An 18,261-nucleotide genomic window follows, 5' to 3' on the forward strand; every position below is an offset into this window, starting at 1 on the left:
TGATAGTATAATAAGATCAACAACAACAACAACACTAGTAGTAGTAGTACCATATTATAAACTGGAACCAGGTAGATATATCATCCTGCACATATTGATGAGGACCATCATAGAATCGTCCTAACATCCATAACAACATAAAGGGTATAATGATGTACCTATATAAGTAGTAAGTATCAGAAGGTTGAGGTTGAAGACTACAGAGTAAAGGCATGGGCTGCTACATACATTAATGCTGAATGGATAGACCTAGAGGAGAGGTAATAAGATATATAAGGTGATGATGTTGTTATTATTATTACCTAGCTAGGAAGTGTAGTAGATTAAGAGTAGTCCTAATAGGGGCCTTAGTAAATGTTATATTCTTCCTATGTTCCCTCATCCTCATCATCATATCTCTAGCATCATTATCATCACAATAATAATGATGCCTACTATCAGATAATGATGATGATGATGTCCTACTCCTAGAGAGAGGATGGTGATGATGTATCCCTGCTGTTGTAGTAGTAGGGCTATTAACGGTATCACTGCTGTCTCTCCGAAGAGGTGTTGGCATTAGTAGTGTAACACAGAGTAGTAGAGATAAACAAGAAGAAAACTGATAGGGAGAGAAAAAACTCCTGCTATCCATATCCCTCATATCATCTCAAGAGTAGTAATGATGATAGAAATAACAGTAAGCATATGTGATAAGAGGTGTGGTATAATGAATAGTGTTAATTATCGTCATAAAGAGGCGCCCTACTAGATATCTAACGTATCCTTCATAACAACAGCAACAGCTTCTCCAACTGCATACAAGTGCATCAGTTGTTGATGATGATGATGATGATGATGTCGAAAGATTATATTGCCGAGTGGATACCATACCAATCGTCATTACTGATGATGGTAGTAGTAGTAGTAGTAGAAGTGGTAAATCGAGGTTAGTGATTGGTGATGCGAATCTAATGTCAATTACACCTATCGCCATAGAGGTGATAGAGTTGAGGCCTACCACTAGCCCGCCTTACCTATGTATCAGAAGGCAGGTATATTTAGTATGCTGATGATTATGATAAAAATTAAGAGATTAATAAAAACAGAGTATAGGTATAACTATCCCCCCAAACTAAAGCTTAATATTAAATACAGAAACTTGTCACGCGCATTATCAAAGGTATCACGTAAATGTGAATAGAGGCAGATGCGGTAGGATGATGATAGGATTGGCAGGATATTGTTATAGTTCTTGTTGTTGTTAATGGTGCTGGTGCTGCTGCTGGTCATTGAATTATGGTAGAGATGGATAATCTAAATGGACAAGCATGATGATGATGATGTTCATCATCATCATCATCATCAATCGATATAATGCCTACAAAATAAAGATTATGTACAATCAATACAACGATTATCAACTGCTTCTATTCTTCTTCTTCTTGTCAATCTTTATATCTTCTCCCTATTGTTGTTGTTGATGTTGACAAGCCTTAACCCTCATAGCCACTATAACCGTCTCCAAATGATTGATCCTCTCATTAAGGTTCCTTATCACTAGCTTACATCGTCTATCTATTTCCTCACCATTACGTTGGGCATATATTACCTAATAATACTACCAGCTAATCCTAAAGAGGGAGTAGTGATAACACTACTACTTACCTGTCGTAAGGCATCTACAAGTTGATCTTCTATTCTTTCACCACCCTCTACTGCTTTCAATTGACATTGTTTTAATACTTCCTCACGCTCCAACATAACAGCCTATGATAATAATTAGTATAAAATAATAAGGGATATTACTACATCCTCCAATGATGTAGATGATGATGATGATGCATCATCATCATCATTATCATCTATATTATTATTACTGTGACTATCCTTATTCCTACGTGTGAAATAGCCTTTATAAGTTCTAGACCTCATATCTAGATGATAATAGAAGTAGTATGATAAACACTATTTTAAGCACTACTATTACCAGATGTGAAGGCATTCAACTGAGTTAGATCGGTAAGCCTATCATTCAATGATGCTATATGCTCCTTTAACATAGTTATCTCTTCTCTATGAACAACAAGAACTCTATTGTTAACAACATCGTCATACCCATGTACACCATCATTATCACCTTGAGAACAATAATAATAACAACGTATCACCATTACTACTATTACTACTATTACTACTACCTGATGATCTACTTGTTATAGAAGCTAGTTTAGCATTGTCTATACATGCCTCTGTACATATGTCCAATAAGGATCGTACTAATCCTGGGAGTATGGTGAACTAGCAAGATTCAACAACGAGAGAAGTACTGATTATATTAGAGTTAGTATTATTACCATATGGTAGATATCTTCCAGATCGTTACCAACCCAACGTCTTATCATTATGGGTAATGATGATGGTGATGAGGGTGGTAGGGGGGAGTAGGTAGAAGGACTATCTACATCATCGCTAGTATCCACATCTATCTTATCCTCCCTAACATTAATCTATCATCCTAAGTACTATAGTTTATTATTATTGATATTACAATGCTAGTATCCTCCTTTCACATTGAGCAAAGCTATGTGCTATAGATCTCTTCAATGCATTTAACCTATCTATACTAGGGGAATGTGTATGCTTTCTATCCACTATAGACCCCTTTCCTGACAACAACTGTTGTTCTTGTTGTTGTTGCTGAACCATACCTCGTGCTGAACCATAGGTATCATCTAAAGAACCTTCATCAGTACAACTAAGACCACCAAGATGATAATGTTTAGAGATAGTACCTAGCATTGACGTATAGGGATTCCAGCTTGTAGTAGTTGATGTTGCTTGTTGGTGTAATATCTGATAATAATAAGAACAAGATTATATAATGATATTAGTAATAATAAATATGTACTGGTGATAGTATAGGCATGAGATGAGGATATTCTGATTCTATTACACTCTGTACATCTCTACATGCATCCAATAAACATCGGTATCTACATAGACTCGGTAGTAGTACTAATAATGATAAGCATCATCATCATGCACATCATCATCATCACCTCCGTTCACTCTTTACTAACATCTCTTTAGTCGAGTGTAACTCTGTAGTTGTAGCTGCTATACACTGCTTTAATGATGCCATATTACTCACTCCATTATCATCATTGTCATCGTTGTTGTTGATATGCTGGAGAGTATGACAATGATATGATCATAAAGAGGGTATATAGTACATCCTTATTAACTCCTACTTCATTATTATCATCAGTATTATCAATCCCCTTACGTTGACGTATAGATTGTTGTTTGATATACCTAATATCACCATTATCATAAACTACCTTAATACATATGATAATAATAATGAATATTACTGTTCTAACAATTCTATCCTATCCTCTGCTAATGATAATTTATCTCTACTGTTTTGTAAATCAATTGATAATGATCTATTATTATCATCATCATGTTGCTGTTCTTGCATATGCTTGATCTCAGCCTTTAAGACATTATTATCATCCGTAAGTCTAGCTGCTCTATCCCTCTCTCTCTTTACCGCATCCCTGCACATCATCATTATCATCATCACCCATCTACCACCATGATTACTACCTTATATGCCCCTGTAGATCATCTATCCTCTTGATAAGGTCCTCAGGTGTTGTTATTCCTACATCTTCATTCATCATAATCACCTACTTATACTACTATCAATAAACTCGATTAATAATAGTAGATATACCTCCTCTTTATCACCATCATCATTAGTTTGAAGTATATCATTATTGATATCATATTCAAACTGTGCTAATCGACGTTGATAGAATAAGCAATTATCATTAAGATGTGTATAATGTTTAGTTAATGCATCTATCTCAGCATCACGTGCTACTAACTGGGTCTGTAGTGCATCTCTTGAATCTAATAATGCCTTATTCAAGTCAGTATCTAAGTAGTAGCTACTCAGAACTACTATATTATACACTATTCTTTATAATCACTACTACCTGGTGATGATGAAGATGACAATACTACATTACCCATGGCGCCAGAATGGCCTGCTGCTGCTGCTGTTGCTACTACCCCTGATGATGATGATGATGTAGTAGCATGATGATGAGCTTGAGGTTGAGTTATATCTAAGTACTATACGTAGTGTGTGGTGATAATATATAGAATACCCATATGATGAGTATTAGGAGTTTGTTGTTGTTGTTGCATAACAATAGGGCTAGTAACCACTTGTTGTTGTTGTTGTTCTTGTTGTTGTTGTAGCTTTAGTGCAGCATAACTTAATAATTGTGTTAACTGTTGTATTTGTTCAGAGTATCTATCTTGAATATTCATCATATTCTTTATTATTATACTATTACACTTTCTTCATCTCGCCCTTTTCTTCTTGTACCCTATCAAACTCTTGTTGTAAATCTCTAAGATCCTCATTTAATCGTTTATCCTGTTGCATTCTAGGTATCTACTATAACATACAACATAATACTACAATACCACCACCACCAGCTCCTCCTTTTGTTAGTACCAATCCCCCACCGGTATATCCACGCATACCGTTTGAGTTGAGCTGTCTTTGATTATGGACTTCCACCTCCAATTGTTCGATAAGGCGTTGTAACTCACTGTTCTCGAACATTAATCCTGTTAACATGGATCCCTCTAGTAATCTAATACCTATTATTACTTTCCAATGTCTTCCTACTCTCATACAACTCCAACCTAGTGCTCACTAGATCATCATCCTCATCTCTTGATGTAGTAGTACTACCACTGGTAATCATTACCATATTTGCTGTTGGTGGTGGTGGTGGTGGCTGTACCTACTCTATAATGTATAGTGAGTAGTACTATGAAGACCTTACTGTGAGGCCTAGTGCACCAGGGGTAGAGGCAACTTCTACTATAGGGGACATGTTATCAGTAGTAGGGCATACTGCTGGAGTGTTATTACCCGTAGTATCCTATAATAATAGTATATACATATAAAACTGTATGATAGAATTACATGATTAGTATCAGATGGTATTGGAAGACCTGGGGGTAAGTGATGATGACTAACATCATACCCAATATGAGGTAACATCACATTATCTGATAGGACCATCACCTCAACTGATAATGCATATCATTGATACCAGTAGTGGTTCCAGTATTAGTATTGGTAGTAGCATTATCATTATTCATAGATTGATGTAATGCTGCTGCCAACTCTAAACTAGCAGTAGTAGCATTCTTCTCATCATTACCAGCAGCTATCAATGCTGCTGCTGTACTAGATGAGGGCTTACTACCCCCACCACAACCACCACCTACTACTGGATCCATTACAAGTGATGATAATCCTACAATGATAATGTTAGAGACATGAGAACTGTGTATAGTGATAGCAGTAGCGATAGTAGTTTATGATAATACCCTTCACTACCACCTGGTGCACGTTCGATCCCGGCACTTGATGTTTTTCCGTCCGGAAAATGACCACTTCTCAATATTAGACCTTCTTCTGTAAGGACTTAGATCGGCAGGATTTGTATATTCCAACGCTGTGATTATTATCGATGATTGCGTTTAGTGGTATCCATCTTGGAGAGGTTAATATGCATTACTATCCCCTTTGAACACATACAAGATGTGTTGTTGTCCTCTACCATGTTGTGATGTAGTTGGTAGTTACCATGTCTTCATCATCATCATCATCATCACTAGGAGGAGTTGATTGGTCAGGTCTATTAGCATGGTCAACTAAGTATCATGATAATACTAACACTAGTACTATGCAGCCTATGTCTGATGAACGAAGAGAGTTCTTACAAAAGGCTATTGAGGAGACATTAGGTAAGGATAGTAGTAATAGTGTAAAAGCAGTGACTGTGTACTCAGGTACACAAGAGAATCCTAATGATCTTATGAAGGAGTCTATTACTAAGTTGAATACTATTATTACATCAGCTGATAATGGTGATAAGACTAATCCAGAACTATGTGCTGAAGCTATCACTGCATTGTCGTTAATGGATAGATGTACAGACTTTCCTGATTGTCCTAGGAATTTAGAGATATTGGGTGGTACTCAGCCTCTATTATATCTTGCTACTACTACTATGTTGGATACTACTGTGAGGATTCAGGCTGCAGAGTTACTGGCATTGATGTTATCTAATAATACACAAGTACAGGAGGCGTGTTTTATCAAGTATGATGGGTTGAATAAACTACTTATTAGAATACAACACTTGATGATGTCATCACATAATGATGAAGAGATAGCACCATTATTGAGTGCATTAGGAGCATTAATACGTAACTATCCTCAAGCTGAATCAGCTTTTATTACTACTAATGGTACTCAGTTGATAGCTCATCTACTTACTAATGACTATTCTATCAGAGTACAACAGAAGGTTGCTAGTCTGTATAGATACCTTTTGGCTGATGGTAGGGCTACTATAGTAGATTCTCATGATATTGCTGAGGCATTGATTCAATTGTATAAAGCTACTACTACTATTGGTGATATACAATATTATGAGATATTGGCTGGTTTATCGTATGAACTAAGGGAATACCCTGGTATGGTAGATGCTGTTAAGGGCCGTATTAAGGTTATACTAGAGAGTAGTAATAAACAGGATTATCAACCTGAGCTAACTACACTTATACAGACTGCCAAATATACCCCTAAGTAGAAGTTATCAATGTACTACTTAGCAATGTTATGTTTATAGTAATGTCAATACTACTGATACTAGTCCATTATTATGTCATCATCATCATCATCACAGTATAGTAGTCAGGATGGTGGGCATAGTAAGGATGGTGATGGAGGAGTATTGTTAATTAGGATGAGTAATTATATCATGAATAGCATCATTATTATTGATGTTATTGGATAGGAAGAGCCTATAAACAGGAACTAAGATGCCCTGAGATCCTACTATATGAGAATGAGCTTATTAGTGATGTAACTCAAGCTATGGATGCTATGGTAAGGAGTATAACTATTATCATCATAACCAATTATGTTACAGCATGATAATATCGAAAGACCTGGCCAGAATGATGATGTGTTGTTGGAAGTTATGAGAATTGATGTAATACTATTAGTATGGGGTAATAGCGATATCCATCTCCCTTAGTTAATGAGGACCCAATACATGGTAAAATCATATCTACGTCAGAGGCTATGGAAACTACAGAAGTATCCTCTATATTATCTTAAGTATTAGTAATATTGATAATAGTTATTATTACTGGTCGTCAGGTATCATCTAGACAGGCTCAGCCCATTAGAAAGGAAGTTCACTGAAGGGTAGTAGTCATTGGTTTAGTAAGTAGCTGATGATTAATATCAGTGTCACTAAAATGACAGAAGAACATATGAATGAATCATTCCTACATACAATGCCTGCTGGACCAGGTTTCGAGCCCTTTACTGTAATATCATTACTACTACTACTACTCTATCATACATAGGCTCACTATCATCATCATGATCATGGTCAGAGCCTTGATAACCCATGTGACACTATGGGTAATATGATACGTACACCTAATATCGATACTACGACTGTTGTGGCTAAGATAGTAGATGATTTATCAAGTGATGGTGGAATAGGGAATAGTATTAGGGTTTGGAATAAGTAATAGTGATAGTATACTGTATGATGAATATTGTTATTAGTATAGGGCAGCTAGAGATTACATAGATATGCAGCTTATCAAAGGGAGGACCTATATAGTGGGTTATGATGTGGTGAAACGTTATGTAGAAGAAGGTAAAGTTGAACTGGTCTAAAATTGCTAGTCCCATGGCCACTAATAATAATATTAAGAATAACATTGTTGTGTTACACTAGTAGCGTTAGTTTGATGGGTTATCCACGAGTTACCATATCAACTATGGTAGAATATGAAGAGACCGTAGACCTATCTCACAGGTTCCTACAATAATATGATCCGCTGAGGTTACCAACCATGCACTCAAAAGAGGGGTCGATTAGTACTAGGTCTTCGGTGCGAAGGGGCGGAGCTCGCTGAGCTTCTTATCAAGAATTCAGCGGGCTGTTATTGAAATTATTTTGGAAATTAGGCGACTAAAAGCAAAAAGTTGTCTTACATGTAACATCTGATTTAAAAACATCTATCATGGAGCAGCAACAGAATTCAGCGGGGTTAACCAGTAGCCATGCCCCGTAGTCGGTTCTCAAAGGCGCGTCTTTCTTCAATACCCTTCCCTTTTCCAACTCTATTCCATCTCGCCAGTCTCAAGTTTCGTTGATCGGCGACATCCAGAACAAAACTTGATAATGAGCGGGCGCGGGATAGAGCAACGTAAGTGGACCCGGTACCGATTTCTTTTGATCCAAAGTCAATTCTGTACCAAGAGGGTACCACAAACAGGGTATCATTCTGTCCCTCGTTGACTGCTCATCAGCGTAAAAATATAGTCCCATGGCCACTAATAATAATATTAAGAATAACATTGTTGTGTTACACTAGTAGCGTTAGTTTGATGGGTTATCCACGAGTTACCATATCAACTATGGTAGAATATGAAGAGACCGTAGACCTATCTCACAGGTTCCTACAATAATATGATCCGCTGAGGTTACCAACCATGCACTCAAAAGAGGGGTCGATTAGTATTGTTGGTTGTGATGCTATGTCCCTTATATACCTATCACTTTCTAAAGAGGGTTTGCAGCTATATAATGAGTGTCGAAGGCTGATGCAGCAGTGCGATGTATGAGGATATCATATGAATTGGCTTCGAATACTCCACTCCCTGCGTGTTGTTCATCATCAAGTGTGTAATCTATACATTCCTTTTCCTACTCAATTGTGTTACAATCATACTATCAGTATCTTAGATATGGATCACTAGCATCCACCTGTGAATAATAGCAATATCAAATGATTGATGTGCTTCGAATCTAACGACCAGGGACCATTCATCACTTATTCTGTCTGAAGGTTCATCCGTGCATGATGTTCCATTCCTCGATCAATACGTGTTGCTTTTAAAATGTTGTCCATATCCAACGGAATTTCATATGCAGCATTGGGTGCTTATTAACACAACGAAGGATTTATTGTCGTCAATGATATGAATGCATTAAATGTAACTATATGTTAAAGTCGCCAAGGCCGGCACTGCTTGTGCTTCGCCATAATATCCCTAATAAGGACCAAATGATCGTACTCGTACGAACGGGTTCTTTCCTACCTCCTCCGATACCCATAATGATGATTACGATGAATAATATGATAACATCTCGCAATGCATAATGAGTCAGCCCTTTCCGCCCCTCCACCACATCATTGTCGTTATCACTATAGAATAGGTTATGATACATCAACCTTAATGAGTTTAAACGCCTGACCTTTCTTTCACTCTCATGCCAAATGTTATCATACCCCAATACGCTATCGCTGGTAGCCAGATATAACAAATGACCGGTAGCAACAGGCCACGTACACATACCCAATCCTTAGCTGCGGTATATAACATCTGATGATAATGTCGCATCAGATCACTCAGAATAGGGACACGGGCTTACCTCTGCACTACTAATATGATCAAATGATGAGGAAGTTGCTAGAAAATCAATAAGTTTTGTAGGCATATATTTCTGTGTCCGAAGGGACAATAATGGCAGAAGAGTTTCGTGATACCACACTCGAACTTCATCCAATACGGTATGTATACTGTAGTAGCGTAATAATGTAATGGATGATAATATTAGGATGATGACGGTGATGATATGTCGAATATGGCATGGGCGACTGAATGCTATGAGGGGTACGACTAAGAGTACTGTTGGAACGGCCAATGACCTGTACATGGATAGAGGAGATGATAGGGTTTATAATGATAATTACCAATTGATTAGTATAAGTGGTAATAACATAGTGAGGTATACGAGGGAGGTTGCCGATGATATACTAATAAAAGTATCTGATACGAATTATTGGTCAATTCTTCCTACACACAAATATCCCTACCCTTATCATTATACTGTACATGCCGATATATCATTGACATAAGTACTATCATTCCCAATGATAGTGCTAGACCATAATACCATACATGGTAGTGGTTACTATCATCATCTAAATGCATAACTGAATCGAATACCGCAATACGATCCCATACTACCTAATTGGTCACCTCTACACTGTGAATCCTTGACACTATTGATGAGTAACAAGAATAGAGGAGAGCCAACTATTAAGTTGAAGGATAACGCCAGTGTTATAGACGTTAAGAATGATGGTAGAGACTAAGACGATGGGACACATTAGCATAATACATTACTTACTTCTCATTACTCGTTTCCTTATAGGGAATGCTCTCACTATTAATGGTGCAATAATGGCAATGACAGGATATAGGAATATGCCATTGGAGACGTGGGTAATTGGAGTATTATAAAAGTATACATTAAAACTATGATGAAGTTGTTGTAGCATTGATGATGAAGAATGTACGATACCTGTTCACATATTGATATACCCAACTTGATATACTATCTTGAATATTACCTTCAATTGACTTAGCCATATTCCACATATTAGTAGCAGCAAAGGTCGTTACAGTGAATGCTGGTATTTGTTGCGATAGGAATGGTGAATGTAATGAATGTACATTACCATTCCTTGCTTGCTTCATAACAGATTCCCATACATCAACCACTTGAATATGACTAATACCACTCCCTAAAGGTATGATGATAATGGATGATGATGATGATGATAGTAATGGAATGTCTCACGTCTAGCCTCAATAATATAGGCATTGGGCCAGTCTTGATTAGGCTGCATACCGTTGATACCATCCACTTCTATTAACACACCATCTCCTCTGAACATAGTCAATGATAGTAGTATTATTACTATCATAGTCACCCTCCTCACCTTTCCAAGGTAACATTAACAACTATACATTGCCGTATAATACCGATTGATGGTATATCATAATCATCATCATTACTATCATCAGGGTGATCCCATCCTTGAGTGCTTGAACTGCTGACAACGAACCTCATATCCGAGTAGTTGTTGACATTATTACTATTCACGTAGCCATTTCCGAACACCGGAGGCATATGATGCTGGCCTCAAGTTGGTGGAAAATAGTATTATAACGTCCTTAGACAGCCACTCGACTGTGGTAAAGAACCTCGTGAGGGTAGAACCCAAGGCCTCAGCATGCCTAGCATCGCCGGTTACCACCTGACCATCGGACCTGATTGTGTTGACGATAGTGACGCCTTACCACTACAACTGCTTCTCGACCATCACCGCGTTTGCTCGTGATCATTGAGAATGGTATGGATGAATCTAAGGTAGTGTGTATTGCGGCTGTTGATATCCATAGCAGTAGTAGTACTTGTGAATTGATATGTCTTCACTCCATAAATACCGTTCTCATCATCCTCATTATTACTATACCTACGTAATGATTGTTCATACCTGATATGATACTATTCATGATGATGATGATACTAGTATGAGTAGTGTTATTATCATTACATTGTTAGATTATCCAAACCAAATGATGCTAACCCAGGGAGTAATGAATGCTCCTCAATCTCAGTAGGCCTGATGATAGTGATGATAATAATAAAGAAGGAGAAGAGGTATACCAATGATGATGATAATGATAATGTTACCTATCCAGTTGATGGAACATTGATAACCATACCATACCAGACATCCATAATGCTAGAGATAGTAGCCACAGATGATGAGGGGATGATATAATAAATCGACCTATACTGTCTATCAACCTGGACATAGTGGAAAACCTTGTTAATGATAATAATAATGTGGATGATGATTATAACGACGACGACAGTGGCCGCCAACACTCTCTCCCTCTACCACAGTCAAGAATGAACTACATCATATTGTCCTTTGAGTACTTAACCACTCAAAGCATCGTATTAAAGTAACTTTAGGAATTCTAATTGCTATCTACCTAATAGACCCAATGATTGAGCAATAATACGTAACCACTGTATAGCACTCCTCTTCTCGATATCATCAGGGCCCAAGTCATTATACTCCTCCCCATCATCATCATCTTCTTCATGTCGTCGTCGTCGTTGTCCACTACCTCTGAAATGCTTAATGAATCTATTAGGCATAGCTTGCTGGTATCTAAGGTTACTATCATGTCTACTATAAGGATATAACTACTACTACTCACCCTCTACTCCACAGTATAAGGGATAGTATATCAGGATCACCACATAGAGCATAACCAGACATTGGATCATATCTACTATTAAAGTAATGTTAGTATTGTTGATAATATTACATGATAGGTAGAGTTAGTTTACCATGACCACATAGAATATGAGATGCCTGCCGCCATAACCTCTCGTTCAAAGGGTTCACAGATACATCCAATATCCTAGGCTTATCCACTACTACACCACTATCCCTTAATTTGGATAATACATACTTACATTGTGGTACCTACGACAAGCATCGATAACTATCGCTGTTGTAATAGGTAACACCTGTGAGCTGTAAAACATGATAGGACGACGATCGTCCCCAAGATGGTTACCAAGCAGTGATGATGATGATGATATAGCAGTATCCTGACTCCCTCTCAATGCAGCAGTAGCAGCAGCCCACAGTGCTATAAACCCCGCTGCCATTCTACGATCATTAGATGTGGAATCAGATACCACATATCCCGATGATGTGATGTTCTTATGTAATGATGATGTTGGTAATGTGATAATACTACTACTACCATAAGCATCATCATCATCATTCATAACATTATTAGTAGTGAACTGCAGGTTGACTAGTGCACAGTTATCTCCAGAGAGGCATGTATGTAGGGTAGTGTCTGGGGTAGTAGATGTTGCTAGTAGTAATAGACTCTTACACCATGTGTAGGTAGTTTGGATATTGAGGATTGCTAATAAGGTGATGACAAGCAATATTCCCAAGGTTAAGTATCTACTCCTTAACCGTCTGTGTATGGCCATAATGATTCATTGATAACTGATAAACATTGTGAATATATAACATGATAATACTCTAACACAAATGCTTGTATCAACGATAAGAGCGTCATCATCTGAGTTATTAGTATCACTACTCCTGCTTCTCCTCACTATACTTGAGTTGACTCAACTTGACGAGACCTCTGATATGAACAACACGATAATGCCAATGGATGGTATGACATTATTACAAATGAGCATCGTATATCGCATGTTGGACATAGCTGGCAAACAATACTCCAACCGGGGGTGCACATAATAGTACCCAAGATGATGCTCTAGGACCAGTACCATCAGCACAAATCCTAATAACCATGATCATGATCAGTGATAATAATACACTATTATTACCATATAGATATTATCCATGATAATATGTATATACCAATCGGTATTATACTATCCCTAATGATACTAGGGTCTTTACCATTATACTCCTCATTTCGTCTTATTACAGCTTCCTCGTGATCCATTATAGATATATCATAGGTTCTATTAAGTGCCCGTAAGAGAAGACCACAACCTAGTAATGTAACTGGTAGGTAGTAATATGATGACGATATTAATGTTGATGATGGTGATGCGAAGAAGCCTACTAACTGACATAAGGAACTATAGATAGTTATAGGGTAACAGGATGAATACTACTAGTGATAATACAGCAGAATTAGATTGTAGTGCTACTGTTAGATGAATACCAGTAACCTGCTGTATTATTGCAGTTCCATACCATCCCATGCACAACATAGTAAACATCAATTCATATTCCCGCCATCGCTTCGTACACCTATAATGGAGGTTGGTATTGATGACACTAGTAATAGTAGTATTACTCTTGTATGATGTTGTTCATATTCTTAATGAATTCACGTTGTGTGTTCTCATCCATAGGGATAACCCTACTCCCATTACCCTCTCGATCAGGGGTTTTATTACTGCTTTTCGAGGTGGTCATTGACAATAATAATAATCACTATCACATATTAACCATCAGCATTCATACTATACAACACAATGAACAATAAGTAAACAACACTATCGTGATGATAGTAACTTCTATTACTCTTGCTTAGTATCATCAGTAGTCTTATTATCATCTATAGCTTTATCAGTAGTAGTGATATTATCACTCTTATCTTTCTCCTCCTCATCATTAGTAGTAGTAGGGTTTTCCATGAAGAAGTACTTGAGTCTATAAGCATCGGAGCCATTAAGATAGTATCTAATAGCATATAATTATTCCTATACTTGACCACTACTATTACCGGGTCAAACGCTTGGTCTTAATGAATCCCAGCTTCCTGTATAGTCCCAATGCAGCTGTATTAGTGATCTCAGCTTCAAGTACACACTGAGGGGGGATGGATAGGCAGGAGGAGGAGGAGGAGGCACAGGTTCGATCCCCGGTACTACCTCATCAGCACCCATCTGATGCATCCTTTCCAATGCTAATTGTACCATATGCGATGCAATATGCTGACCACGATACGAGGCTTCTACTGCTAGCATTGCTATGTAACTATAGTATTAATATGATACTAGCCACTACTGTAACCATTAGTACCCTCTTTGAGTAGACTGCTGCTGCTGCTTTACATCATTATTAGTAGTATCATTCAACTTGGGATGATGCTCATCCAATTTACATACTACACATCCTATTATCTTATCCACGCACCGATCGATACACTACATACAATGATAATGATGATCAAGAAGGCTAATAGCCAGTTATTACCATGATGCATAGTTCTGGCCATTTATTGAGGAAGTAGCGGTAAGTGAATATTGAATAGGGCTCTGATAAATCCTTCTCTATAAGCTCATTCAATGCTTCTAGATCGTGCTCATCTCTATACGATATATACTCCAAAGTTGGTGGAGGAGTGGTATGAGCAGATTCAGAAACGACAGGAGCAGTGGACATCCGAAGACAAGGAGGAGAAATAGAAATTGAACTGGTGATAATGTTGATCATAACCAGTTATTATTAGTACAAAGTAATAACGTATAATCGTGGTGGAGACGTTGTTAATGATACCTACTACTATCGTTATGATTATACTAGTAGTAGTAGATCTGTGCTGCTATACAGAGCAATATAACTCCTTGTGAATAGATAAGACCCTACTTCATCATCAATCATGCTGCGTCTATCTATCTGTCTGCTGCTCTGCTTGATGCTATCATCATCATCAAGTCCAAGTTGGCGTATTATACCTTCTCCTCTTCCTCCTTCTCCTTCTCATCCTCCACGACTACTACTATTACTACTGCTACTATCATTATCAGTAGGTATTCTAGCTCTCTTGAACTCACAACATAGGTCCTTTACTGGTATATACTCATTAATACAATCCACCCATTCCCTGGACCATCTTACTATTCTACCTTCATAACCCATATGACTGAATATGAAGGATATGCTATCGATAATACTAAAGTTCTTCAATACCTTCCTCGAGATTGATGGTGTTGATTGCCTTGTATCAATACATAATTAGGCCTAACTGCAGCAATCTCTGTTCTCTCCCTGAATACCAATGAGTATTGATGATGATGATACTAGTAGTACTGCTATTACCGACAGAATGGGCATCTAATAGTAACATCAGGGCTCAGCTTATTCATACCAGTATCGGGATCATATACATCATTGTTGTTAGAAGGATCTTCCAAAGAATGAGCAACAAGAGAATCTAGACATATCTCGCATAGGGTATGACCACAATTAACCAATACCTGCAATATGATGACTTATTCTCTACCTTATAAGTAGTAAGGATATCATGTTGTTGTTACCTACCATAGGGCGTCGATTGATAGGAGTAAATCCTTCACAACATATCTCACATGAGGAGCATCCTGATGGGGTAAAGGGTGTACCCCATCTTGATAAGTAATATGAGGTCAGCATTATACAATAATACTAAAAGGATAATACAGAGAGGCAAACAACACTACCCGAGAGGGATCAAACACACACTGGTCGTAGTAATGATGATACACTCTTGTCGTTGTTGTATCATATAACTACTCCTCCTTCTTTTTAGTATCCTTGACTGTAGATTGTAATGATAATGCCTTGATAATAGTATTAATAACAATAATAGTAGCCAGTACTACTATACATGCTGATGACCATAGTACTACATCACGTATCTGTTGATAATATTAATACCCAATATTATACGAAGGTGTATTACCTCAGTATTACCACTAGGTATTGATAAATCTATTGGGGCAGCAGGCATAACCTGTTATAATACATACCCATAATAATAACGATGATAATGATGATACTAGTCTTATTACGGATAATGGTACAACACGATTGGTGTGTTGAGAGCCTGCTTGTATGATGATGGAGTACATGGTGTTTACTATGCTATCCTCTGCTATACCAAGTTCGGTAAATACATTACCCTTTTCCGCAGCACATGATGTTGTATTACTAGTAGCAAACCATATAGGAGATCCAAGCCATGCATCTAATGAAGATAAAACATATAATAGGTATTTTATACTTGTTATTATTACGATAGTAGCCCTGGCATCTATGAGCATCCAGCTGTGACCTATTAACTTCAAAGGGCTTCTGGCAGTCTGGTCTAGTATAACGTGTATGTACTGGTATAGGGTACCTTGCATTATTAATATGACTGATAATAGTAGTGATAATAGTTATTACGTATCAGTGATAACTGGCAAGGGGTAGTTCATAAAGGATGGTACCTCTATATCCTGATAACAACGACATGCTGCACTATTACCGATACGGCTATTGTTGTTATTACCACTCTCGCCAATGGATATGTACCCATCATGCTATGATCATATAGCTCATCAGGGTCTACGAACAGCTCTGATGGTAACCATTCGAATGCTCTTACTGGGGCATCTAACATCAAGGGCAAAAATTAGAGTATATTACTCCACTACCATTCAACTGTACCTATCGATGCATTGAGGGTAGCATAGAGTTGCTTATGAGCACCTTCATTAGCTATATCTGACAACAAGGATACTCATGTAACTATCACAAGTCATACCCCTCCGTTGGTGCTCGAGCGCACAAGTCTGTGTTGGCCCCTTCAGGTGGTGTATATGGCACATAGGGGATAGTAGTGAACATGACTCGGCTAGTATCTATAATTACTAATAACTGATAATAATATATTCGATGATTATGCTTACAGTAACACCCTTCTGGGTTTGGGTATATGATAATAGCCTCTGACATCCGTATTTATTTCGGACATCAGTTGTATCATCCCTGGCAGCTAACTCGGATATTAGTCTTGATAATGGCATACCAGTTGCTGATGCAACATCTGGGCTTTGGACCTAGGAATAGTGATAAGCAGTAATCTTATTAGAACTATACCTACGATGATGGCTGATATATTATTAGACAATTTGAATGTATTCGGTAGGCTACTAAGAAGCCTTTCTTTGAAGGGGAATATGCTTTCTGTAACGGACTTGTCGTATGATAGACCTGATAAGAACTGATAGATTGTCGAAACATATATGGTTAGTACAGCTAAGGCCTTGCGGCAGGGGTGCAGGGGACCAGTATGGGCCCTCTCCAACAGACAGTACCGATGCATGCAACATAAACGGAGTGGACGATCGAACAATCGGGGATACCGTATTGAAGTGGAATAAGGTCTGATAATGGTATAAATAAGGAGGGAGTAATAATCCATATCACAACAATACCACACTTGAGTAATATGAATACCATACCCATACTACCACTGCAGGACCATCAGGTTTCCTTATATCCCCTCGTGCTACTATTGCGGCTCCTAGACATCTGTCATCATCATCATAAGCCAAGGTTTGATCTACATTAAACATGAGTATTATCATGCACAATGATAATAATGTATGATGATAGACTGCCATTTATACGGACATAAGCATACGGAATAATAATACTGGTAGTAATAACAATGTATAGCGGAGTAGTTACTGTGGATATGAAACATTAATGGATAAACACTTAATGTGGACGAGTTGTGGTAACAGCTATCATGACTAGATACCCCGATTTATGTATCATAGCAAGTAATAGTGATAGGCATACTCGCACAGGAGCCTATCAGTACCAGATGAATCGGTTGACATTATCTCAGTGCTTGTTGCAGACACAGACTTATCAATTAACTGGACCAAGTATTTGATGATCCCGGAGTGGGATGCTGATGGCATGCATACCACCCGTAAC

General features: G+C 37.8%; 9 protein-coding genes across 9 annotated transcripts in view; 3 read left to right on the forward strand and 6 right to left on the reverse strand.

Annotated features, from left to right (window-relative positions):
- The window catches only part of Pmar_PMAR022242 (conserved hypothetical protein), a gene marked incomplete at both ends in the record, with an annotated part of 3,086 nt that extends 2,822 nt beyond the window's left edge, over positions 1-264 (forward strand). Inside the window, one exon of the mRNA XM_002785464.1 lies at positions 181-264. Coding sequence (XP_002785510.1) covers positions 181-264 — 84 coding nt within the window. The remainder of the gene's footprint in view (positions 1-180) is intronic.
- Positions 265-527: 263 nt separating this feature from the next.
- Pmar_PMAR022243 (hypothetical protein) lies at positions 528-2,384 on the reverse strand (the record flags this gene model as incomplete). Its single annotated transcript, XM_002785465.1, has 4 exons — positions 528-601; positions 1,549-1,591; positions 1,648-1,749; positions 2,337-2,384. The coding sequence occupies 4 exons, from the start codon at positions 2,382-2,384 to the stop codon at positions 528-530; spliced, it is 267 nt and encodes an 88-aa protein (XP_002785511.1).
- Positions 2,385-4,351: 1,967 nt separating this feature from the next.
- Positions 4,352-5,319, reverse strand: Pmar_PMAR022244 (hypothetical protein; the record flags this gene model as incomplete). The annotated part of the gene is made up of 5 exons (XM_002785466.1): positions 4,352-4,456; positions 4,520-4,635; positions 4,679-4,814; positions 4,857-4,955; positions 5,311-5,319. 5 exons carry the CDS (start codon positions 5,317-5,319, stop codon positions 4,352-4,354), a joined length of 465 nt encoding a protein of 154 aa, XP_002785512.1.
- A 449-nt stretch (positions 5,320-5,768) lies between these two features.
- On the forward strand, positions 5,769-6,680 carry Pmar_PMAR022245 (protein folding regulator, putative; the record flags this gene model as incomplete). The annotated part of the gene is made up of 2 exons (XM_002785467.1): positions 5,769-5,829; positions 5,875-6,680. The coding sequence occupies 2 exons, from the start codon at positions 5,769-5,771 to the stop codon at positions 6,678-6,680; spliced, it is 867 nt and encodes a 288-aa protein (XP_002785513.1).
- An 841-nt stretch (positions 6,681-7,521) lies between these two features.
- Pmar_PMAR022246 (hypothetical protein) lies at positions 7,522-7,789 on the forward strand (the record flags this gene model as incomplete). Its single annotated transcript, XM_002785468.1, has 2 exons — positions 7,522-7,600; positions 7,701-7,789. 2 exons carry the CDS (start codon positions 7,522-7,524, stop codon positions 7,787-7,789), a joined length of 168 nt encoding a protein of 55 aa, XP_002785514.1.
- A 2,173-nt stretch (positions 7,790-9,962) lies between these two features.
- On the reverse strand, positions 9,963-12,542 carry Pmar_PMAR022247 (hypothetical protein; the record flags this gene model as incomplete). Its single annotated transcript, XM_002785469.1, has 9 exons — positions 9,963-9,979; positions 10,648-10,713; positions 10,770-10,838; positions 11,387-11,469; positions 11,530-11,598; positions 12,016-12,159; positions 12,209-12,280; positions 12,320-12,480; positions 12,525-12,542. 9 exons carry the CDS (start codon positions 12,540-12,542, stop codon positions 9,963-9,965), a joined length of 699 nt encoding a protein of 232 aa, XP_002785515.1.
- Positions 12,543-13,116: 574 nt separating this feature from the next.
- Positions 13,117-13,980, reverse strand: Pmar_PMAR022248 (hypothetical protein; the record flags this gene model as incomplete). The annotated part of the gene is made up of 2 exons (XM_002785470.1): positions 13,117-13,168; positions 13,859-13,980. The coding sequence occupies 2 exons, from the start codon at positions 13,978-13,980 to the stop codon at positions 13,117-13,119; spliced, it is 174 nt and encodes a 57-aa protein (XP_002785516.1).
- Positions 13,981-14,051: 71 nt separating this feature from the next.
- On the reverse strand, positions 14,052-14,989 carry Pmar_PMAR022249 (N-acetyltransferase, putative). The gene is made up of 5 exons (XM_002785471.1): positions 14,764-14,989; positions 14,590-14,714; positions 14,439-14,544; positions 14,291-14,376; positions 14,052-14,247 (listed from the first exon to the last, which is right to left on the reverse strand). The coding sequence occupies exons 1-5, from the start codon at positions 14,950-14,952 to the stop codon at positions 14,085-14,087; spliced, it is 669 nt and encodes a 222-aa protein (XP_002785517.1). The 5' UTR covers positions 14,953-14,989; the 3' UTR covers positions 14,052-14,084.
- Positions 14,990-16,013: 1,024 nt separating this feature from the next.
- On the reverse strand, positions 16,014-17,975 carry Pmar_PMAR022250 (hypothetical protein). Its single transcript, XM_002785472.1, has 12 exons — positions 17,787-17,975; positions 17,570-17,699; positions 17,417-17,526; positions 17,223-17,372; positions 17,078-17,174; positions 16,981-17,037; positions 16,823-16,926; positions 16,717-16,769; positions 16,566-16,669; positions 16,341-16,516; positions 16,232-16,282; positions 16,014-16,187 (listed from the first exon to the last, which is right to left on the reverse strand). The coding sequence occupies exons 1-12, from the start codon at positions 17,937-17,939 to the stop codon at positions 16,059-16,061; spliced, it is 1,314 nt and encodes a 437-aa protein (XP_002785518.1). The 5' UTR covers positions 17,940-17,975; the 3' UTR covers positions 16,014-16,058.
- Positions 17,976-18,261: the final 286 nt, after the last annotated feature.

Source organism: Perkinsus marinus, assembly GCF_000006405.1.
Source record: "Perkinsus marinus ATCC 50983 genomic scaffold scf_1104296932410, whole genome shotgun sequence".
Taxonomy (NCBI): domain Eukaryota; phylum Perkinsozoa; order Perkinsida; family Perkinsidae; genus Perkinsus; species Perkinsus marinus.